A 24,982-nucleotide genomic window follows, 5' to 3' on the forward strand; every position below is an offset into this window, starting at 1 on the left:
GCTGCTGATGCCAAATGCACAGTGGAGAAAAAGGGTACGTGGCAGCATCCACAGGTGCTATTCCTGATTCCTGGCTGCCATTTTGGTAATGGTAATTTATTCAAGACGGGTTTGCAATTCTTGCCTCATGACTTTCATTGCATGTATCTTGGCTGGGCCAGTGAAGCTGACCGGGTGTCATTCATGTTGTCCGTGTATAACTCCATTAAGAGGTGAAGAACACTTGCTAGAACTTGTTGCATTGTAGCTAATGTAGTGAATAAAGGAAGAAGTTGGCAATCTGCTTCTCTAAGAAACAAATAATAGCTCTGTCGCTTTTTAAAATAATACTTACTGTGAAAAGTGTTGTTCAGCTATGGTGTTGTAGGTCAAATGCTAGCTTATGAGACAACTCTGAGAAGAAGATATTTTTACATTAACCATAGAAACTGCAATCCTTAAAGATAACTTTAAATAAGAAACTGTTTTATTAACAGTAACTTTTTTGCTCCTTATAGAATAAAGGTTCACTTCAGTTTGAAGACAAATGGGATTTCATGCGCCCTATCGTTCTGAAACTTCTTCGTCAGGAGTCTGTCACAAAACAGCAATGGTTTGATCTGTTTTCGTAAGTAATTTTTTAGTATCTTACATCCTTTTGCATAACGGGAATACAGTAATGGTACTACTTCTGATACAGAAGTCACATATGACACGGTCTATGTGAGAACACAGAACAAAAGTACTAGTTGAAGTTTTATGAAGTGGTAAGTGCACCTACATCACTGTAAATTTGCAAAAGTAGAGTTTTGCTGAGGTTCAGATCTTTGCAAATGGGATGGAGAAAGAACAGCAGAGCTTTCGACTTCAGCTCATCATAGTAAACAAGTTTTGTACCTGCCCACAAAGCTTTTGTTAGAATTAGAGAGAAAATGTTTACTGCTTTGGCAGTAAGTTATTTAAAGGCAGTTTGCTGAATGTTAACATTATTCTGATTTGAATGGCTTTCTTCTAAAATAACTTAAGAATGCTACTGAAGTAACAGGGTAATGCAGTTTAACTGGTATAATTTGAATAGTTATATACCCTAAGAATAATATATATCATATTTTTCAGACAGTGTTTGCATTACTGTACTTTCTATAAACCCTGCCGTTTTCCTCCTTCCAAAAAGCCAGAAGCTGCTTCCTGTTAGGTGATGATTTTTTTCTTAAAATGTATCATGTGACCTTTGCCAACATAATGCGGAAGTGAGTTACAACATATATATTGAAAGTGTATCTAAAATAATCTTTGTCTCAATATAGTTATTTTCCCTCAAATACAGTTGTAGCTTAAATCTGCAGTCTCTCCTTCTGCTTTTTAAAATCTGTCACAAAAGTGTTTTTTATTTAAACGCAGCCTTGTTGCAGTCTGTATCTTTATTGCTCTTTTCGATGAGGACGGTGCAGTGATTCTTTTTACACCCATCTTGCTGCACCTGTCACACTTTTCTGCCAACTGAAAGGAAAGGTAGTTTATCATGTAATGAGTTTTAACATCTTACGATGTCATGGCTATAGTAGTTGCCAGAAACATGGTGTAGTTAAGGTACAAATTCAGTTCTGAGTCATTGCATTCATTTTTAATAACTAGTTCAATAATTCTGCATTGGTATTGAAATTTTCCATGTATTATTTTTCTTGTAGCTGAATTATTGAATAGAACTTAAGTAACTTTATGGCTAAATTAAGGATATTGAGGGAAAGGATCCCACTCTCCTAGGTTCCTATTTTTGGACAGTGGTCTTTGTTAAGCTTTTTAATAAAAATTTAAAATCTGTAGGTGTCTTCTAACGGCCCTTTGAGAATAATTACCCAGTATTGCTTTTTTCACTGCTGTCAGGAAACAGTGGCATTCTAAATACAGTAACACCTTTTCTGCATGTGAAAGTTGCGTAAGTCTCACAAGTTAGGTATACCTCTGTAATCCTGGGCCAGCACCTTTGATCTGTGTCAGAGGAACTTTTTACCTTGTAAATTTTGTCTTTTCAGTTAAACTAAAAAAGATGCTTTTGTATTGAAATAACTGTATTGATTTAATAGGAACAAAGTCATACCTTTAGATTATATAGTTGCTTTCCTGCAAAGATGTGGCCTTATTATTGAAGGGAGGAAGAAGAACCAGAGGAAGGTAATCAGTCAAAAAAAGGCTTGCTAGGCCACGTTATAAATGATGTATGGTTAGGAATGTAACTTGCTTTATTTAGTCTCTGGTATGGAAAGAAAATAGGAATGAAATTACACTTGCTGGTCTGTCAGCTAGGAAAAACAGGAATTCATTTGAATGTTGGTTAAAACTTATTAATACAATTTTGCTTTGCGATGCTGTTTGGTAGCTTTTCTGCAGTAGGGTTTTGCTTTGAAATGCTACCACTGTCATGAAATGTTTAAGTGATCTTATTAAACTAATTAAAATTACTTTTAAATTACTTGATGCCCCTAAGCTCACATTTCTCGCAAGGAAGGTCTGTTTCCTTTGTAGCACAGGGTTGTTGTAGTGCTTGGATTGTGAAACTGTGAGTGAAGGCTGCATATTAAGGAGAGTATTTTAGAATAATATGATCTGAGTAGTAATGCTTCTGCTGGCAAGTGATTTCTGTCTTTGTCAAAGAAAAGCTTTAAAAATTGTCCTTTATGCAATAAGGATTATTGAGTAGATACTGAAAACAGAATTGGCTTCTACATCTCCTTGACCATAGCTTTTTCCTAGATAGGTTGCTGTTACTTGCTTCCAAGACTTTCTTACAGCTTCAGTCTCTTCTCCAAACATGTTTTCTTGCGTCATGTGTCACTGGGATCTAGCCGTATATTGTTTGACAATAAAAAGTGTATTAATTTCTTAGACGTACTTAAATTAGGACTGTTTAAGCCTCGTATATTACAGCATTAAACTTTGAGTAGCTGTTACTAAAAGATGGATAAATTGTTTTCTAGAGATGTACATGCAGTTTGCTTGTGGGATGATAAAGGTCCAGCAAAAATCCATCAGGCTCTGAAGGAAGACATCCTTGATTTTATTAAACAGGCACAAGCAGTAAGTTTTTAACATTTCATAACTTCTATTCATATCGTTAGGAAAATAACCAAATTGTTCTGACTTTCATTGGATCTAAATGGATTGCTTTTAAACAAAAATTCTGTGATGTTCTGGAGATCATAATTACCCTGCGAACTTCTATTGACAAAAAGAAGACTTAGCCTTGAGCATTTGCCTTGGCTCATTGTTTTCTCAGTCCTTGAAACTGGGGTGGGCGATGATTTTTGTGTTATATTAAAAAAAAACCAACACAAAACACAGCATTATTTTTGTTTATCCAACAATACTTATGGAATCTTCTTCCACTTGAAAACTTCTTGAGGCAAAATTTTCTATAAGAAATTAGTCTGAAAAAAATTTTGTTTGTCTAGCTTCAGTGCTATGCTGACATGTTCATGGATGGCTTTAAAATAAGCCATATGTATGGCATACTAGAAATACATACGTGCTATCAACTCAGCAAGCTTAGCTGTCCAGTTTTATGGGCTTCCCCCCAAACGATTGAAATCATCAGTAGATTCAAAGGAAATTTTTGTGTTTGTAAAATGTATAGCAAAAGATGTTTCCTGTGATATTGGGTTTAAAAGAGGGGGTTGTTGTGAAATTTAAAAAAAAAAAAAAAAAAAAAAATCCCATGACAGAGGTTTGGAAAGGAAAAAATGAAAGTATAAAATCTTTCTTCAGTGAAGAGATTTACACCACTAAGGCTTTTATTAAAAGAAAATAGTTTCTTATATAGGCCTTTGTATAACCAGGCATATAAATGTTGATTTTTAAGTTCCATCAGCTTGCTTGCTTACATGCATAAATGCTGTGCTGAACTGGGGCCTTTGATATGGTCTGCGTTGGCTGTGGTTTGAGGGGCAGGTTTTTAGGCACTGTGATAGCCATTGTGCAATGTAGTTGTATTTTCCAGGCATTAATAAAATATACATGTTAACTAGCTGTCTGGGTCTAAGGAAAGGTTAGTAGATGCCATTGAATTAAACTTTTCACTGTATAGAATATAACATAGTCCTTACAGGTTTGTTTATTTTTTTTTTTTTTAGATACTGTTGTACCACTACATGCCTTTGGTCCAAAGGTTTTAATCTTTTTGACTTGCAGATTATTTAAAAGGAAAAAAAAATGGTTCATCTGGAAAATTTAAATGTACTGACTACTTGTTTGCTGTTACCTTTCTTTACCCTTTAGAAATGGTCCATATGCCATGAGTTTATAACTACTGCCCTAAACTAAATGGCACTTAAATATGTAGACTTTCTTATTCTGATATATCTGTATATTTGAATTTTATATGGGGAGTTATTTTCAGTATAAGCAAAGTCAACCCGTACTTTGTGCAGAAAATTGTTTATAAATTACCTCCTCTTCTCCCTCCCTCCTCCAGAGAGTGCTGAGTCATCAAGATGATACAGCTTTACTGAAAGCATATATAGTGGAGTGGCGCAAGTTCTTCACGCAGTGTGATATTTTGCCCAAGCCATTTTGTCAACTAGAGATTACTTTAATGGGCAAGCAGGGCAGCAACAAGAAGTCTAATGTAGAAGACAGTATTGTTCGAAAGGTAAGTGATAGGTATTAAGAGTTTTGTTGCACACTGTTCTGCCTACAGTAATAGTACAGAAGGGATTCTATAGCTGAAGATGAAATTGCACCAATCATGTAATATGATGCATCACTTTGCTTCAGTGTGAGGGTCAGAACAACCCTGCAACTTTTTTTTTTCTCTCCACAATAATTTCACTCTGTTTCTCCAGTTTTGCTTTGGCTATTAACAGTTTTGTTCAGGTGATTAAAGCATTTCTTTGGGCTTTGGGTTTGTTTTTTTTGTGGTTTGTTTTTTTTTTTTAATTATGACTTGAATCTTGGGGCGGGAGGCAGTTGTAAATTCACCTACTGTTTCTATACTTGTGAGTAGCAAGTGTACTTATATATACAAGTGAGTAGTTTTTCTACTCCTAGTTTATTTCCCTAGGCCAAGATCTTAACTGGGGCACATCTCTGCATTTTATAAATGACCAATTAAATACTGTCATCTCAAGTTAAATATGGCTATTGATCTTCTAATTTCCACTTTTTCTTCCAAAATGTCAGTCGTATCAATGAAAAGGTTGGACATGTAGTATCTTGTGAATATGATCTTTTTACTATTTCATATCAAAGACCTAAAGAAAGTCTAGGGGTTTGAGTATGGAGTGCTCAGTGTTCTGGTCCCATGAATAATGGTCCTTGAAATTGCTTTAGTCTTTTATTATAAGAAAACCGGAGCATATCAGTTGTAAAGTGTTAAGTCCTTTAGTTTAACATCATTTATTATCCCTTTTCATTGCAGAAAGTATCTGTAGGGAAATGAAATTTCTTTAGCAGTCTTTAATTTGGTACTGAAGATCATTTTAACTGTCCCCCTATCTCCAGGATGGGAAGAACAAAATAGTTCGAATGCATTACTTTGGGCAAGGTTTTTTTCTTCACCCTCCTATTTTGACATCTGATCCTCTATACTTCTTGAAGAAAAGGAAGAGAGAACAGCAGCAAAGAGAGGAATCACCACCTCAAGTTACCTTTTTTGTTTTCATTGTTTGTTGGAGAAAGCATGTGATCTTATTAGGCTCTCCAAGATCTGGCAAACTTGAACTCTTAACTCTGCTGTATGCAGAAGGCAGGAGAACTAAGAAATGAAACAAAAACCAAGGTGGAGTGGAAAAAGTAGTGGTGTCTAACAATTTAGATTTTGTTCAGGACTGAAGCTGATGGAGATGTGTCTTCTCTCTCATATGCAGTCCAGTTAGGGCCATCTCATGATTGGGTCATCAAAGCCCAGAGTCCCCAGCCCATCTTATTATTTCATATTCACTGCTGAAGGTCACTTCCTGTTTCTGGCATCATTCTCTAGTTTTCTGAAAAGCACCTTGTGAAAACTTTTCCCATGCTTGAGAAGTTCTTCATGTAGTCACCCAAAACAATACGTGTGTTTTCCTTCAAATATCTCCATAAAACTTCCTTATCCATAATGTCTAAAAGCAGTTTGACCGTGACAAAGCTGTTAATGTGCCTGCCAGGTTGCTTGACATTATCTCACTGTTTTCTTCTCCGTTTTTCACTCATTTCAGCTCTTGTAAACCAATTCTATAATTGTACAGTGCAACCATAATATGCATATCAGTAATGTTAAAATAATGAAAAAAGTAATTGAGGAAGCGTAGTAAAACAAAGCTTTGCTTCTAAGAATGTTCCAATGTTTTGAACAATAGTTCCCTTCCAACACATGACTTAAGTGTCAGAAATGGAAATTTAGCTGAAATTGAGGGACAGTTACGAAGAAGTTAAGAATAAAGGATGGTAAACTTAACTCTCTCAAAAGGATATCTGACTTTTATTAGGTGCTTGCTGTGTTAAAATCTAAAACTTACAAAGCAAGAATGGAATAAGACCATCTAATCTTTACTATTAACTTTGCCATACAACTGTGTCAAGTCATCCTAAGCTCATTTTTAGTAAGCTTATTCACAATCATGAGGTAAAGTTTGAATTGGTAAATGTTATGATTCCAACCTGCTTTCCACTGCCAGTGTAGACTGACAGTTGGTATGCTTAAATTACATTCATAGCAGTTACTGTCAAGTTTGAAAATACTGTAAGTTTGAGCTTTCTTCTAAAGCAACGAAATGGCATGAGTTGGATAGAAAAAATAAAAATTACCTTTTAAGCTTTGGCATAATTTCATTAGGTATTCAGTGGCATATAGAAAGAGCCAGATCCAGTGTCTAAGGGCAAAAAAATGACCACAGTAACTTGAGTTCTAAAGCAAAGTAAGATTTTTAACAAACATGTAGCGTGCTTTGAGTATTTACTACTGAACAGCTGGTGGAGCTTAGGTGGACATAAGTATGGCCTGGCCTGCCAGTGAGCTTTTCGTGTTGCTCAGCTTCAGCGTGTTGGGTCTGGTGATCAGGTGTAATGCAATACATTTGCAGCAGTGTCAGTAGCAATCACCAAAAAAAAAAAAAATCACACACTGGAATATGATGGGACCCTTTGAGTGTTGAGGATTTTGTTAGGGCCTTCCATAACTAATTTTAAAACTTTGCAGTGCTTAGATGAGGTTTGGAGTTTTTTGTGAATTATATATGCATTACTTGCATATTGAACTTTCATGTTAGATAAATATAAAGCCATCAGGTTTTCTTTCTTTACATAACTGTGGTGTTAATTGAGTTTTTGGTTTTGTTTAAGACTGAGCCTGCCAAATAGTGAAGTATATTTGGATGTTTGGCTCAAAAGTACCCCCCGATACTGCAACTCCTGACACATTGCGCTGCTGGAAAAGTTACTTGAGCGATTACTGAGAACTGTAGAAATAACACAGAATTATGGAATTAATACCTGAATCAACTACTGCTTCCCCTAGCTGTCCAGTTACATAAAGTAAGCTTAGAATGTAAGCTAAACATTATTTCTATAACAAATTCAGAGCAAGATCAAGTTCCAAGGTAGTTGAACTGCTGTATATAACCTGAAAATTACATTATAAGTTGCTTGATTTCTGTTTCTGATCTCTTGTATTTCTTTTGCATAAACTTAGGTCTGCATGTACCTTTCTGACAGCATTTTTTTTTTCTTCCTGATACACAGCTCATGCTAGATACGTGGAATGAATCCATATTTTCAAATATAAAAAATAGACTTCAGGATAGTGCGATGAAGCTAGTTCATGCTGAAAGACTAGGAGAAGCTTTCGACTCTCAGCTTGTTATTGGAGTTCGAGAATCATATGGTATGTCTTGCACAGACCAATCTGTTGCCTCCTCACTTTAGTAAATGAATTTTCATCATACAAAGTTGACAATCGTGGTGGTAGGGTTGGAATGATTATCTCAGCATTTTGTATTGATTTTGTTGTCGTTGTTGTGGTTGATATGTGATACCAATTAAATTTGGTTTAAAATCTTTAACTTCTAAATTATTTAGCTCCATTTCAGTTACTGAAAAATCTGTTCCCAAAGAGCAAACTACTTTTTGACCTCTTAGGGTTGCAGATATAACCTTATGTCTGTGCTCCTTTCCGTACTGTTTCTGATTCTGCAGACAGTTTGAAGAAGAAATGCTAAATAGGCTGCATCTAAGACTCCCAGTCTTAATTCTTTGCAAAACAGATTGGTGTATGTGAAACTTCTGTGACATTTCACCATTGCCTGCCTCTTCTTCAAAGCTCTGCAGCCTGTTGAATTAAACTTGTGGCTAATACTCTTTCAGATGGCTTTATAGATGTCCAATTCTAATATTTTTTTTAAAGCATATTCCACTTAAGGACTTTATTTATTTATTCTTCTGTAACAGTTGAGAGGAAGGTGGAAACTTTTTTCCAAATAGTGCAAAGCACTGCTGGGTAGCAGTAAGCTCACTGTCTCCATTCTTGTAAAACAGAAAAAAACGAATGCAAAAGAAGTCTAAAATGAAGGCATTGGGATTCTAAGAACAGTGTCTAAGAAAAGCTGTTTGCTCAGTGAGGTGAAGTTTTCACTTTATTAGGCATTATGCTGAGGTTTCTTTTTTTTTCTTTCCAATTTTGCAGTTGTATGTGTATTTCTGGTTACCATGTTTGAATATCTAAAATGCTGGAGATAAGTATGCAGTTCTTTTCAGTTCCCTGTAGTTAATCTAAATGGTTTTGGAGCAAAGACTGGACAATTTTGGTTACCTTTAGGATCAGAGTGTATTTATAGGATACTTAAAATTGTTCAATGGAACCTTTTAATACAAGACTCACTTTAATGAGAGAGATTTGCTTATTATTAGCCACATAACTTTCCAAGATTTGAGAGTAAGTTTGGACTTTCTCTTTGCAGTTAACCTTTGTTCTAATCCTGAAGATAAGCTTCAGATATATCGGGATAACTTTGAAAAGGCATATTTGGATTCAACAGAGAGATTTTATAGAACACAGGCTCCTTCTTATTTACAACAAAATGGTGTACAGAATTATATGAAATATGTAAGTAAAAATTCTGCTGTAACTTTGTTCTGAAAGTGTTAGTACTTAAAATGATTGCTGTTCTACTTTTGCTCAGGCAGATGCTAAACTAAAAGAAGAAGAGAAAAGAGCACTACGATATTTAGAAACAAGGCGTGAATGTAACTCTGTAGAAGCAGTAAGTATAATGTATAGAAAAATTGATGTATCTTATATTTATACAGTATTATTATATTGCAGTTTTGATTTTTGTGTGTGTTACAGTATTACTTGGTAGCAGTAAATTGATATGAAACTGTTGATTTTATGTTTTTTAGTCATCCATTATATTTTTTTCTTGCAAAAAATCTGGCAATTTACAGTTTTTACAGATGTTTTAATAGTAAACAGATCAAAAGTTCAGATTGAAGGGCAGGTTTTTATTCAAGTTGATTTTTATTCTTTCATTTTGAGTCAGGTATGATTTCTTTTTTCTTGTGCTTAACAGTGGATGAGAATAATGTTTGAAAATAAGCTGGCCAATCTAGTAGGTAGAGGGTTTCTCAGTGCTCATTTAGAATACCTGAAAGAGTTATTGTTCATTGCAATCAAAAGGAGCAATAGAAATTCCATTAAAACTGTTCTAGATTTCCTCTTAGGCTGAAATATGGCCATTTAATATAAAGGATGTTTTTTTCTTTTCTTCCTTCCCCCCTTTGAGTGATATTTTACACAGTTCAGATTCTGGAGGAAGATTTAACTGCAATGAATAGTTCATAATTGTCTGTGTTGAAATTAGTTCAGGAAACAGGTTATTTTAAATAAATACCCTTTAAATCTGAATCTTCTGCAGTGGATCAAAATGTATTTTATGCATTTGTTAAATTGTAAATCACTCATTTTGCAGAGCTATAAATTGTAACCCGTATAAAGAGGCTGACAAAAGAGAGATGGTCGTGATATGTACAAGCAGTTTCTGTTCTAGATCTAGCCATAGTGTCTTGTTCAAGCCAACCAGCCTGGTCCAAATAGGGTATGCTGGAATGAGAACTATTCTTAGCTCTTGGATGTATACTCGGAAACTAAGTAGGGTAGTTGGTGTTCCAAAAGCGATGGCTCCCTTGAGAGAAAAGAGGCGACAGAAATATTAAGCTCATTAGTGGTTTGGAAGAGAGTTTACCACATTTACTAACCTACACATTTTGAAGAAATATCGTTTCCTGTATAGATTTTATTCAAACTACTTATTTATGAATTAGTGAATGAATTAATATAGAGCACAGTTGTTGAAAACAGGCTAGATTTTGTGGCATGGCAAACTTGAGACAGATCAGGTGTTGGTGTTCAGATGGCTAAATGAGCTAATTCTGTGTTTAATATGTTTCAGCTAATGGAGTGCTGTGTCAATGCCCTGGTGACATCTTTTAAAGAGACTATTTTAGCTGAATGCCAAGGCATGATCAAACGAAATGAAACAGAAAGTAAGTAAAGCTTCAAGAATAGTGCAGGATGAACTCAGCATCAACTGCATAAAAATAGATTTGTTTGTAGTTAATATCAAATTACTGTTTTTAATAGATGGTGACAGTGTTTCGTAGATAAAATTGTCCACATGTAATATTTTATCCCACAAAAAATGACCATCATTGGTTAGTATTTTTTTATTCCGTTTCTGAACTCTGTATGTACAATACCCTAATTTGAATGACTGGATAGCTCTCATCTTACTTGAAAGAAAAGAGTATTTTGTGCTCTGTTTTCTTTATTTTTTCCTACAACTTATTTTCCTCGTGTTGACCAACTCTGGTAAATGTTGCATGTGTCTTATTTTCTATTTGAATAGTTCAGATACAAACACTCCCCCTTCATTCCACCCCCACTACCCGGCTTCCCCCTGGAAAAAAGTGAAGCATCTCTTTACAAAGCTGGTTTTCTGGAAAGCAGGGAGAAATTTTTCTTATTCTGATTATTAGTGCAGGACCAATAAGTCAATGAACAAAATCTCTGCAAGTTTTATAGCCAGTACGTCACCGTGAGTATTGAATGTTAGCTCTGCATGCCTTCTTAAAGTTTTCAAAAGTTTTTTTAACTCTGCTGCCATAAATTGAGAGGTTAGTGTGATTCAAAAGTCTTGTGTTGGTCCTGTATGATAAACCAAACGAGGTAAGTCATTAAAATGTCATAATTCGAGTAGGGAATTTGAAAAAAATAAAAGCTGAAATCACAGGTTAATTTTTTTTTTTTAAAGTCTCAGTATCCTGAAGCCAGGGAATATTTACTAATGTCTATATGAAGTTTTCATTTCTATGCAAATGGGAAAACTGTTTTATGACTTAGAACAGTGTAGACAATGCTCACTTCTAAAGCTAGCATTTCAGAAAATATTTGACCTCAAAACTATGTCATACTGATCTGTTCATCTAGCAGCATGATTTCTGGCAGTAGTCCAGAGCTAAATCTAGAAAGCCACCAGACTTCTTATGAGTATATGTTACAGCCTTTGGGTGAACACAGGAGGCTTATTTAAATGCAGAGCTTCAGAAGGCTTCATCTATAGCATCCAAAGCATCTTTCTTTAGAAACTTGTTGAAGTATTCACACAGTCCTCTTTCCTTGCGGCTACATCTGTCCATCTGATACTGCTTGGTTGCAAAATACTTCCATTTAGTATATAAGAACTCAAGCATCTCTTTAAAATCTTCTTTTTTTTTTCCTAGACCTACCTACGCTGTTTAAAATGTTTTAATGAAGGATACAGGTGCAGATGATTAAAAGTTTACTTAAAGACTGGAGTGATACATAGTAATATATACATCTGATGGTATCCTCTGCTGTTCTTCGCTTATGCATATCTCTTTCTGATATTATTTGCCCCAAAGAATTTTGTGATGTTTTCTTTATTAAACAGCATCTGACAAAAAAGGGCTGGTTTTTTTGGCTATGAGCTGGGCATTACTGTAAAATACTCTGTTACATTTAAGTACTTAATATTTACATGCCATGCAAAGGAAGGCAGGCATAATGTTTTCCAACTAAAAACTGTCAAAGATGTCATAACTTGCAAACCCTCTTTGGAATTGGCTTAGTGCGTTTTTGTTTGCTTATAGTATTGGGGATGGGGGGGCCTAAATTTTAGTCTTGAAGTACTTCATAGCAGAAATAAAAATTCACAAAAACTTGGCTTTTGTGAATACAAAATGAAAACAGAACTTGTTTAAGTGCCCCAACAACTATGATAAGGGTTTCTTTACCTTTCAGTGTCATAATGTGTTCTGAGAGAAATTCTAGTGAAATGTTCCTTTTGGTTTTGTTGTTTTGAAATATGTCTTTGAAGAATCTGGTTTTTTCAGGTTCCTACAGTTCTAGGGATGCACCTGAAGTCTTCCTTTGCCAATGTTTATTAGGAGAAACCAGTGAATTTTTTTTCTTGAATTATCCATGCCATCACTAGTTTACAGAAACAGCTGTAGAACCCTTTAATAGATCTTTTTGTTTCCTTTTTTCCACCATCTCTTCCTCCCTCTCACCCTTTTTTAAAGTACAAATGAAAAGATCCAGTAAAAGTTGAGTGAGCTTTTTGGACTTACCGTATGTAAAACAGTGCTCCCATCACTTAGAGTACATCTAAATTGCACTGAGAATACTTCTGACTCCATTTTTTTTCTGGTTCTTGAAATCCCATTGTTTAGCCCATTGTGAGTTGTCTTTAGTAGCGTTGCAAGTTCTTGTTGAAGGTGGCAGTTTCCATTCTTTAATTTGCATTGTTACGTTTTAAAAGGATTTTTTTTTTCTTCTCTGTGCATTGCTTTTCTATTTGGTTCTGCAACAGTTGTTGGGATACAGAAATTGGTAACATATATTTCATCCTCAGTGGTGACAGGATCTTGATGTTGCTGACAAAAGTATTGCGGAGGAGAAAACAAAGACAGGGCCTCTGGCTTTTGTCCCCTTTCACAGTAGATACAGCATTGAGGAGCTAAGCAAATCTATCAATTTTTATTCTATCAAAAAAAGAATCAGAGTCCATGATCAGTTTGTTCTACTTCATTAAGCAGAGTCCTTTGCTGTGTTTAGTTCAAATCTCTGGGGTCTCTCTAAAACAATCTGGTGGCCTTAATCCAGGTGTTCCTTTGTGGACAGCTTTGTCAAGGTGATTATTGATGTTTCAGTACCTTTTTTTTTTTTTGGGGCAGTGTTGAAATACCTTCACAAAAAGTAGACAAATAAACCATATCAGTTTTTTAAGTTTTTGAACTGGTAACTTTCAGAAAAACTAAATAAACTTTTTGGGAAAACAGAACAGAAAAAATGCTGTTTACTTTAGTCAGTTTTGGTTACTTTAGAATTTGGCATGCTTTTAATTAAAACATTGTAGATGGTATTGGAGGGGCAGTGTTGAAATACCTTCACAAAAAGTAGACAAATAAACCATATCAGTTTTTTAAGTTTTTGAACTGGTAACTTTCAGAAAAACTAAATAAACTTTTTGGGAAAACAGAACAGAAAAAATGCTGTTTACTTTAGTCAGTTTTGGTTACTTTAGAATTTGGCATGCTTTTAATTAAAACATTGTAGATGGTATTGGAAGATACACAAAGACAGCTCTGTTTGACTTTAACTTAAAAAAAAAAAAATCTTGAATCCATACAATTTCCTGCATAAACTCCTGTAGGCTTCCAACTGAAATTAGAATCCCATTTTTGCCAGGGATTTTAAGGCAGTTATACTGAGAACCTGGACTTAATCCAAATTGCCATTGACTTTAGGGGTTTTTATTCAAGCTTGTGATATTATATGCATAAGCAAGTATTACATTGCAATAAATACCTCTTTTTGCCTTCAGAAGAATCTCCTTGTGGGACCAGAATTAGAACAGTATTCAAAACACCTTTCCTTTCAAGGGATGAATTGGATTATCTGTTCTTTACATATTCGGTGTTCTATTGAGATATCTCTAGCAGAAATGCAGTGTATTTGTTTTTTATACAGGTCTTTGACTGGTGGCTTTATCAGTATTTGTATCTTTCAGAGTTGCATTTAATGTTTTCACTGATGGATAAAGTTCCGAATGGCATAGAGCCTATGCTAAAAGACTTGGAAGAACATATTGTTAGTGCTGGACTTGCAGATATGGTAGCAGCTGCTGAAACTATTACTACTGTAAGTGTATTGTTTTTTAATAAAGTAACAATGAAAAAACAACTTTGCAGAAGTTATACTCTCTAATTGTGAGACATACATATGAATGGAAATAATATTTGAAGGTTTCATGTTTAAACATCAGATTTTAATCCACTGAAAGATTTAAATGTCTTTAGAATAATTTTTTATTCCTTATGTTTTCAGTTGTAGCTTTAAAATGTGAATCCAATTGGTAGTAAAGAAAAAGTTATAAATTAAGTGCATGGGATACTTACACGGTAGGATTGTGTTAGCATCTTAATTAAAAAGGCATGATAATTTTTTTCAGAATTCTGACTTCCTGATGAGATTTGAAATTTGCTTTCAATCTAAGAGTGGTTGTTCACTGTAGAAATTAAAAGTTTTTTTCCCCACTGTTCTTTTTCAGCTTTTTATCATCTTTTTCTCTGGGTCTAGGAGGCCTGAGTATCTGCAGCAATTAGGATGTGCCTCTTATTGGTCCTTGAAAACATTTTTTAATTTAGAATGTGTTATACAATATCTGAAAGGTATTTTTTTTCTCTGTGTATGTATATATGTTTGTATATTGGAAATACTGTTCTGAAAGTCTGTGTTGAGGCTTACATGCTGTAGAGCTCTTCAGTACAGAGAATAAAGATAAGATGCTCATTCATAGTATGCAGGCTTGAGAATACTACATTATTACAGATCAGGGAATTACATGTAAGCTCACGCTGAATTCTATGCAGCCTCATTTTTTTATTTGATTTTTTGCCTCTTTAACTTTAGGATTCTGAGAAATACGTAGAGCAATTGCTCACACTATTTAATCGATTTAGTAAGTTGGTTAAAGAAGCTTTTCAAGATGATCCAAGATTTCTCACTGCAAGAGATAAGGTATGTGTTTCTGCTGATCACTTGTTTTCAGTTTAAGAATTCTTGTAATTCATATTATGATGTCTCTGAAATCTTTGTGCCCATTCCCTGTTAAATCTAGAAGCTGCTCATACTTTAGTAAATATGCAGACTAAAATATCGATGAAACTTACTACCAACTGATTAGCTTTTAATTTGTGTTGTAGTCATGCATAAAGTTGCATTTGTGTTCAGCTTTGTAATGTTGTAGAGCACATCAGAAGATGATCTTTGTGTGGAGCCCCTTAACGTCTGATTCAGCAATATATTTATGTTTAGAATTTACTACATATTTGGCTGTAGTAAGTCTCATGACTTCAGATATGCAACCTGCTCCATGCAATCCCTTCCGAAGTTGTTGCTTAAAGGAAAGTAGTATGTTAATGCAAAAGAGGAAAACGCAAAACATCAGTTAATGGGAAATTGAGTCATAGGATTTGAACTCTCATATTGAAAATCAAATCTGCAAACTTTGGGCTGATAAAAAAAATCTGATTCATTTCATGTTACAGTAATCTAAAAAGAGCGATAAAACTTTTGTGATTCTTTATGTTAAAGAGAATTTGAGTGAAGCACTAATAATCTAATTATTTTTCAGGCGTACAAAGCAGTTGTGAACGATGCTACAATATTTAAACTTGAATTGCCATTGAAGCAAAAGGGGTAAGCCATATAAACTTTATGTGAATCAAGGTTTTTAAATTGTTAAAGATTGAGCTTCTTTTTTAAAATATCTCTTCAGAAAGTAACACTGTGTTTAAAAGTGCTTTGTGTTCTTTGCATTATGGAATTTCAGATTGCTTATCAATCTCTGGTAAGACACTCTTCACGTGGCAGTGGATCAGTGAATAGCAGCCTGTTTAAACTCAAATTTATTTGTAGTAATTAGGAATCTATTCTTTTATAGTAGATTAATGAGTCAATTTGTTAGCTGAATTTAATAATACCTTCCTGGATTATTAATTCCATAAACCTGTGCTGTATAACTCTGCCACAACTTCAGTAAAAGTCCTGGGGAAAACTGAGGCAGTAGTCTTCATGGGAATAACTGTGGCTGATTAAGGTGTAACCATGCGCAAGCTGTTTACCACCTCCTCTTGTGCCAGCTGTGAGTGTGACCTGTCTGGGTGTTACTTTTTTGTTTCAGTGCAGGATTAACCAGGTTAGTTTAAACAACTTCAGTAGATTAAGCAGACCTGTGTGGCTGAAGAAGAAAAACCATGCTTACGGTAGCCACTCTGCTAACTCAGCCAAGAGGAGGTAGCAGTCAGTTAATTGATTGTTAACATTTAACACGTGATGTGCCACTTGAGTAGGAATCTGTATATATTTAGGTGGTTGGGATTGCTTATGTATCAGTTTGTAGTCTGATTTACTATGGAAACAAAGCTTATGTAGCTGGGCTGCCAGCTTCCCTTTCCAATGACTTCTAGTTAGGGGTGGATGGGTATAAATATCTGTTCAGCATTCTGGTTCTTATTCTGTGTTTGGTTTTGGACTAATGGTAAGCCTGGACAGGGATTAGCCTTGCTGTTTTTATGTTATTGGAGGAACACCTTCACAAGAGACTGGATCCCTGCTTTGTATACTTCGTATAGATGTAGGCAAGGTAGAGGATTTTTTTAGGTCTAGGCAAGGTAGAGGAGTTTTTTAGGGCTCTGCTAATGTTTTAATTTCTCCTGGAAGCATCCAAATCAATACCTCATTCAAACTGTGTTTCACTCCTCAAGCTAAACCTGCCTAGTGATTTCTTAGAAACCACCATGATGGCGATGGTCTTCTGTTCAGCATTTTTCTTCCCAAGCACTTTCAAGTTGTCTACATATGCAGCCTTAAGTAAAATGAAACTTCATCCTGCTTAACTTGTGCCATTAAGCTCAGCCTAAGAACATGGAATTTGGTAATTTTTCATTGCTGTCAGGATCTGGAAGACTCCTGTTCAGAAATATTTGGGAACACATTGATTAAATAAGGGTTCTGTCTTGTAATAACCAAAAGACTAGTGATCTGCTTTTACTCCAAATGGTGTTTAGGAGTGCAGAAGACACTAGCCTGCAAGCTGCTTCATGAATTAAAAAGGACAAGTTGTCTGAACACAGTTTTAGCACTGTCTACACTAGTTGATGAAAGGGTGAGAAAATGAGCAAGAACACTGGATTCCTGAGCATCCCCACAGCTTCTTACCTGCTGTCTTACTCGCTGCCTTTGTTTTGGGCCCTTGAGACTAGCAATCAAGTTGGTGCCGTCTGACTCTAGAAATAGGGTTTGGTCCTTGGCACTATTTTATTCACCAGTCTAGACATAGATTCAGAACACAACCTTGTGCTTGCATGCCTTTTGAAGAACCACAGTCTGTCTACTGTAGCATCTTCTTGTTCAACTTTAATCTGCTTTTAATTCCAAGCTGTTAGTCCACTGTTTATACCTGTTACAAAATAATTTTATCCTGTTACTACAAGATAGATGTGTCGGGTTTTGCAGTCTGTGAAATGCAGTGCAGGAGGCTGTTCCTGAGACTTCCGTTAAAGCATACTGACAAGATGAGTGAGCCATTTCACTGCAGCAGTTGTTAATTCTTCACTGGAATACTTATTGCCATGCAATATTTAGTTGTTTCAAACTGTAGTTTGAACGTAATCCTTCATTGTTAAGAGTTCTAAAATTAAAAGCAGTTGGAATGAACAAGCTGTAGAAGCTGACTGAAAATGTTTGGTAGTATTTATTCGTTCAAGAAGAAAAGGGAGTTATCCCTAATTTTTCACTAGTTTAACAAGGATATGAATTCGCCACCAGAAGTTATGTTGTTCTTCTTTTATTTAGTGTTGGATTGAAAACACAGCCTGAATCCAAATGCCCTGAGCTTCTTGCTAATTACTGTGACATGTTGTTAAGAAAAACACCACTAAGCAAAAAACTGACCTCTGAAGAAATTGAAGCAAAGCTTAAAGAAGTGGTATGTTTTTGCTTTCTACTTATCGATTATTCTGAAGAATGAATTTGTTTGTTTTATTTCCTTATGTGGGTTGAGGCCTTGATCTTCAAAAACAGTTATGCAAGGTGTAATAATAGGAAAAAGAGTTTATTATGTCATCAGGTGTGTGTGTGTTTAAATCTTGTAAACCATGCAGTGTTTCATGTGTCTATGTCAGTTCACAAAATTAGTATGCAAATTAATGCCTGTATCAGACTGTAATGTATTACAGTAACTAATGTTAGTCTAGAAAATAATACAGGAGACTTTTACATACCGGTGTCAATGTCTTTTCTGATTTAAGAGAAGGTTCTTGATGGTTGACAAATGAAGAAATTGGAGGTGTGACATTATGAAAGATTCGTAGCTGATGCCTGTGATAGGATTAATACAGTTGCTCTTAAGGCAATGTCAAGTAGCCTTTTTCTACTTCATAGTCTACAGTGGCATTAGATCAGCATTCAAAGACTTGTCTGATTGACAATGCAAATAAATATATTAAAATCTACTTTTTTGACAGCTTTTGGTACTTAAATATGTACAGAATAAAGATGTTTTCATGCGATATCACAAAGCTCACTTAACAAGACGCCTGATATTAGATATATCAGCTGATAGTGAAATTGAGGAGAATATGGTGGAATGGCTCCGAGTAAGTAGCCTGACATCTTTCTTTCTTTGGTTGTGCCTCTTGTTTGTGGTATTAATTCCCACTCTTGAACTTAGATATCCTTCTTGATAAGGTGAGTTCTATCTTAAATTGCAGGCCGCTCAGGACATCTTATACTTCTGTTTTATTGCAATGCTTCGTGCAAGTAAAACAATTTAGCTCTTTTCTAAGAGAAATGTTGATCCTAATAGTGGTAGTGATAGATTTTAAAATATTTCACGTATGATTATCTGAAGGCTTCATATATTCCATATGCAAATGAGCAAAATGCAGTGTACTTGTTTAGGTATGTAAATGATTTGAGATGTGTTCTTATTGTGAAATTTTATGTAGATTAGAATATTATTTGCATGCCTTAAACATTCCTTCAAATCTCAGAATTCACTGATTCCTTAATGCATGCATGCGTTCTTCAGCGCTTGGATTTCTTTAAAAGAATCATCATATGCCCTTAAGGGGTAACTACTTATGATCCGTGCAAAAAATCTTTATATTGCATTGCAGATTAACTGTTATTGTAAAGTGATGATACCTGTGTACTTTAATGCTCTTCTTTTTTTAGTTTATTATTTCAAAAATGGAGCTTTTTTTGTTCATAGCTGTCTGTGTCATAGTTTAATGTTCTTTTTTATTTGTACAGGAAGTAGGAATGCCAGCAGACTATGTAAACAAGTTGGCTAGAATGTTCCAGGATATCAAAGTGTCTGAAGACTTGAACCTAATGCTCTTTTTTTTAGTTTATTATTTCAAAAATGGAGCTTTTTTTGTTCATAGCTGTCTGTGTCATAGTTTAATGTTCTTTTTTATTTGTACAGGAAGTAGGAATGCCAGCAGACTATGTAAACAAGTTGGCTAGAATGTTCCAGGATATCAAAGTGTCTGAAGACTTGAACCAGGCCTTCAAAGAAATGCACAAAAATAATAAACTTGCTTTACCAGGTATTGTTTTCAAATGATTTGCTATTTTTCATTTCTCTTAGTGAAAAATAATTCTGTTGAATCTTGAGTTAAAAATTATATCAACTGCATGTTGAACATTAGTCTTCAGGGCATTGTTACCCCTAGATTGGAAGTGTCTGTAGACTCTACTTTCTCTTGCAGTTTACACTGGAGCGATATCATTCTGTAAGTTATTGTGGGTTTTCATTGTGAGCAATCTTGTAGATACAGACTTCCTACTCTTGTAGCTAAATTCTAAGCAGGGGCTTGAATCAGTGTCAACCAGGTGAATGCCTGAACTACTCCTTCTTTTATGCCCTCGTCATTCTTCATGAGTGCTTCATGCTGTGCTCCTCCTTTACCTGCCAGCAGGAGAGCTGGATGCACACTATGAAGAGCTCAAATCACATTTCTGAGATTAAATTTCATTGATGAGGGTGGCTGAGGAACATCCAGTTTTGGACCTGCTGTTACTGAAAACCCTTGAGTAGTGCTTACAAGCATCATCTATAAAGCTGCATCAAGGCTTAAGGAGCTCTGCAGAAGCAAGCCAAAAAAACAGAGGTTTCAATCAGTGTTGCTGGCGGAAAGCCACTGGTGCATAAATAGAGTACCTTAATGTTTAAATAGGTAGATACCCTGCTACTTTCTGAAAATTCAGTCCTCCGTAATTGTATTTCGAGTAGGAAAAAAAATGCATTTTGTTTATCTGTCTGTTATACCTGAAGATTCATATAATCCAATATTGGCTTACAGCTGACTCTGTGAATATTAAAATTTTAAATGCTGGCGCCTGGTCCCGAAGTTCTGAAAAAGTGTTTGTCTCGCTGCCCACGGAATTAGAAGATCTCATCCCAGAAGTTGAAGAATTTTATAAAAAGAATCACAGTGGTAGAAAACTGCACTGGCACCACCTCATGTCCAATGGAATTGTAAGTCTACAGTTTTCGGTGTATCAATCTCAATGACTGTACTTTCTGTGTATTTATAATAGTAAGAAAGCTTGTCATCCAGAAAGGCTTATAAGTACAGTTATCATTCTATTCACAGATAACGTTTAAGAACGAGGTTGGCCAGTATGACCTGGAGGTAACAACGTTTCAGCTAGCTGTGCTGTTTGCGTGGAACCAAAGACCCAGAGAGAAGATCAGCTTTGAAAATCTTAAACTGGCAACTGAACTCCCTGATGCAGAACTTAGGAGGACTTTATGGGTATTTCCCTTTCTCTTGAAAAAGATTTCTTCTTGATTTTTGTACTCTGAAATACTGGATTAGTATTTTTAAAGCGCTGCCAGATAACACTTTGAAACTGAAATGTGAACACCTTTCTTGCTAATTAATCAGTTGTAATGCTGGCTCCTTGCACTACTGTTGAGCACACACAGCCTTTACGTTAAGACATTCTCTCTACCCAATGTTACCTAACTTAAGCTTTTGGAAACAGCAATATCTTTTGACCATATACTGCCTAAAGCACACAGTTATGATTGTGGGTTTTGGAGTGGGACTGGTCTAATTCTAGGAAATCAGTGGCTCCTGATAATTGTATGTTGCTTAAAAAATAACTTCAGTGTTTGCTCTATCAGGCTTCTAATGATTTAGCTCAAGGATAAAGAGAGAAATCACGTAAATCAGACTTAACACCACTTCTGTAGCTGTGAGTTCGTGCATTTTACTTCTTCGTATGATTTTACTTAGGCTAGCCCATTTCAGAAGGAGATTTGGTAAACTGTGTCCCCTCTCTGGTTTTATTAGTATCTTCGTGTTGCCCTCTGGCAGCTTCAAACAAGGCTACTTGGTTCCCTCACTACAGTCTGCACAGCAGTGACCTGTGTTCTTAAAAAGCAATTGTTTTCATTTAGAAAGTCTGGTGTTTTATTTTCATTCTCCTCCCCCTCCCTCCTTTTCTCTGTAGTCTCTTGTAGCATTTCCAAAGCTGAAACGTCAGGTTTTATTGTATGAACCTCAAGTCAATTCACCCAAAGACTTTACAGAAGGAACCCTCTTCTCGGTGAACCAGGAGTTCAGTTTAATGTAAGATGATGTTTGAAAAGTAAAATAACAATGTGCTATTTTATAATTAAAGGAATTCACTTTAAGTTAACCTTCGTCCTTGAAAGTTTTCAAGATTCAGCTAGACACACGCTTTGCTGCCCTAGCCTCACTTAGTTTTGGCGATGGTCATGCTTCGAGTAGGTGGTTGGACCAGATGACCTCCAGCAGCCCCTTCAGACAAATGTTTCTATGATTGATTTCTGTGAAATTAAATTTCTTAAAACACCCAGGGATGAGGTGCAAAATTGGAGGCTCTGCTATCTTCCTGTTACTAATGAGCCAATGAAATTTCATATAGGAAGAACAGCATGTAAGCAGAGCACTAGTGCTGTATTGATTATTACACTCACACACAGAGTTTCAAAAGCAGTGATAAGCAGTTTCACTTGCTTTTTTAACTTAATAATATGGTATGCTGTCAAAAGCCTGGGTTTTTGGTGTGGCTTTCACCAGAGTGTCTTTATTTCAGTGAGAATTGCAGTGCTCTTTTACTGGTGCTTTGAAATCCTTCGGAGCATAAGATAGCACAAAGAGAGAATATCTAAATGGTATATACTACATTCAGCATGTTTTGCTTTGGGTTTTGCCTCTCTCTATTGTCAATGGCTATGATTAGAAGTGGCTCCTTGCTAGTAACCTCAGATTCTGGGCCTCATTCGCAGTAGCAGCTGGACATCTGGATCTGTGGAGAGAGAGGGAGGTAACGAATCTGCTTTCCTGGGGCTTAGTTTCTTGCCCAGTGCCATGATGTTTTTTCCTGTCATCAGGATCATGAGCTTTGGGAAATTATGAGAGGGTGTGACAGAAGAGGCAGGCTGTACAGAAAGTTTGTGGGTGACCACTGAAGAATGCCATCAGCTTTCTTTGTTACTATAGCTGTTATTCATCCTTTTTTTTCTGCTAGACAAACATTTCTTTTGGTGGAAAATGAACTAGTCCAATTTCCTGAACTTTGTTATAAAAACTTCCTCTAAAGAGCCCTAGTTTTATATAATTAAACTGAAATATATTTCTCTGAAATTTTATTTGTTAAAATAGTACTGTTAACTTTTCAACTTTGGATGCTGTCATTTTCAGCTGATGGATTTTTTGTAATGCTAGTATATTCAGGTTTTATTGTGCGGAGGCGTTGGCATTGAGTTTTGATTTGTCAGCCAGCTATCTCACTGCTGCAATGCTAATAGCCTATAAATATCTGATATGTGATGGTACTCCTTGCTGCTGTAATTTAAGTTTAACGGGAATTCCTTAATTGAAAATGTATTTTTTGCTTATTTTCATACAATACAACTTTTTCAGAAAAAACGCTAAAGTTCAGAAAAGGGGCAAGATAAATTTGATTGGTCGATTGCAACTTACTACAGAGAGAATGCGGGAAGAGGAAAATGAAGGAATAGTCCAGCTAAGAATATTGCGAACCCAGGCAAGTAAACTGCCAGAGGAATATAAAATTACCCTATTTCTTTTGTTGTATTATCACTCCTGCATGCTGTCCACGTTTGGATGTTGATGTATGAACTGAATGCTTTTGAATCTCATTGGAACTTTTGCTATTTGGCTTAGATCCTTTGTGAGTACAGGATTTTGCACGTGTGTCTGTGCACTTGTAGTTATCAGCCTCCTGTTCTGATGTACCAGGTCATCATATTGAAAGAGGACAAAGCAGATACGAAGCAACTGGTGAAGGCATAACTGTGTAGTGGTGGGTGGCAGCAGATGGTAAAGTTGACTGACTTGAGTCACCAACATGAACAAACAGTATTGTTGATTTTGAGATCTCTTTGACTGCTCTGTATGAAGAGAGTAATCTCAGAGATGGGGTCACGCTTTTAGTAATAGCAGTATGACTTTTTGAGAGTCCTTCTCTTTAGAGGGAAAGTTTATAAGTACCTCTTAGATGTATAAACTGCAGCTTCCTGCTTTGTGGTTGGTTGTCCTTCAGTCGGGTACCCATGTCAGATCTTTTGAGCTGACAGTTCTAAAAAAACCTGAATTTTTTCAGGCATCAGCGATCATTACCTACAATGGAGCCTCAAAAATCCCATCTTACCTTGCAATTGCAGGTCTCTTCTATCAGTCAGATTAGATTCCAGGCCATGCACATTGTGAATTGTACCACCTGACTTAACATCTTGGCCATACTTCCAGCAGAAGGATTAATGCCTGGTTGTACTTACGAAATGAGAACTCCTTGTGAGTTCCAGTTGGACATTAAGCTTGCATTTCATGAGGTGTTCACAAGGTATATCACAAGTCACCCTGGAAGTGGTGACTTCTGCTCAGAGAGTGAATGAACATTAGGTTTTAGTGAGTAATTCACACTCTAGATACAAGATTTAACTGCAGATCCTCCTGTGACTGGACTTGTCTTATATCGCATCTTGCCAGTGCTTCATTCTTTTCCTTTATCAACTTCTTTGTAAAAGCAATTCTGTATCTACTTAGGCTCAGAAATGCAGCATATATCTGATTTTTAAGGAAAACATAGATTTCCTTGCTGTCTTGCATTACCAGGACTCCCCTATTAATGGTGTGTTCACTTTGTCGCTTCAGCCAAGCATTTAAAAAAAACCTATTTTTTTTTCTCTTGTCCCCCACCAGGAGGCTATCATCCAAATAATGAAAATGCGGAAGAAAATTACTAATGCCCAGCTTCAGACTGAACTGGTAGAAATATTGAAAAACATGTTCTTGCCACAAAAGAAAATGATAAAAGAGCAAATTGAATGGCTTATAGAGCACAAATATATCAGAAGAGATGAGTCGGATATCAACACCTTCATATATATGGCATAATTTGAGGACTCTGCAGGATGCTGAGAACATAAATGGAAGGGTGCTTGGACAGACAGCTGCAACAGTTTGTGCTGCAGAAGGACTTGTTTTGACTTTCGTTACGTATTAAAATCCCTGCCTTACCTTACAGAGGACTATATTTTGCCAATCTCGTTCAGTTAGCATGATGGCATTCCCTTCATGTTGCACACGTTTAACAGCATGCTGTTTTGTGGGAAACTTGCATTCATGAAGAGCCCATTGTGAACTTTTTAAAGTAGGTTTGATTTACACCCACCAGGAAGAATACAGGTTTGGGTTTTTAGATGACCAGTACTTGCACAAGGAAAAAAATATTCAAATATTCATGCACTGAGGAACTGCTATTAGTTTTGTTTTGGGTTTGGGTTGCTTTTCTTTTTTTTTTTTTTTTTTTAAATGCAATTAGGACTAGAAGTAGCACTTTCACTTTTGTGTTTTGGATCAACAGAGTAATGTACTGTCC

General features: G+C 35.8%; 1 protein-coding gene across 1 annotated transcript; it reads left to right on the forward strand.

Moving 5' to 3' along the window:
* Positions 1-503: 503 nt before the first annotated feature.
* CUL5 (cullin 5) lies at positions 504-24,961 on the forward strand. Its single transcript, XM_009276956.2, has 18 exons — positions 504-607; positions 2,955-3,054; positions 4,448-4,624; positions 7,693-7,834; positions 8,907-9,052; positions 9,129-9,209; positions 10,398-10,491; positions 14,040-14,170; positions 14,942-15,049; positions 15,666-15,730; positions 17,888-18,020; positions 18,559-18,690; positions 19,524-19,647; positions 20,404-20,579; positions 20,698-20,859; positions 21,563-21,681; positions 23,002-23,125; positions 24,304-24,961. Exons 1-18 carry the CDS (start codon positions 537-539, stop codon positions 24,496-24,498), a joined length of 2,280 nt encoding a protein of 759 aa, XP_009275231.1. The 5' UTR covers positions 504-536; the 3' UTR covers positions 24,499-24,961.
* The last annotated feature ends 21 nt before the right edge of the window (positions 24,962-24,982 follow it).

Source organism: Aptenodytes forsteri, unplaced genomic scaffold (genome assembly GCF_000699145.1).
Source record: "Aptenodytes forsteri isolate BGI_AS27 unplaced genomic scaffold, ASM69914v1 Scaffold354, whole genome shotgun sequence".
In the NCBI taxonomy this organism is placed as follows: Eukaryota; Metazoa; Chordata; class Aves; order Sphenisciformes; family Spheniscidae; genus Aptenodytes; species Aptenodytes forsteri.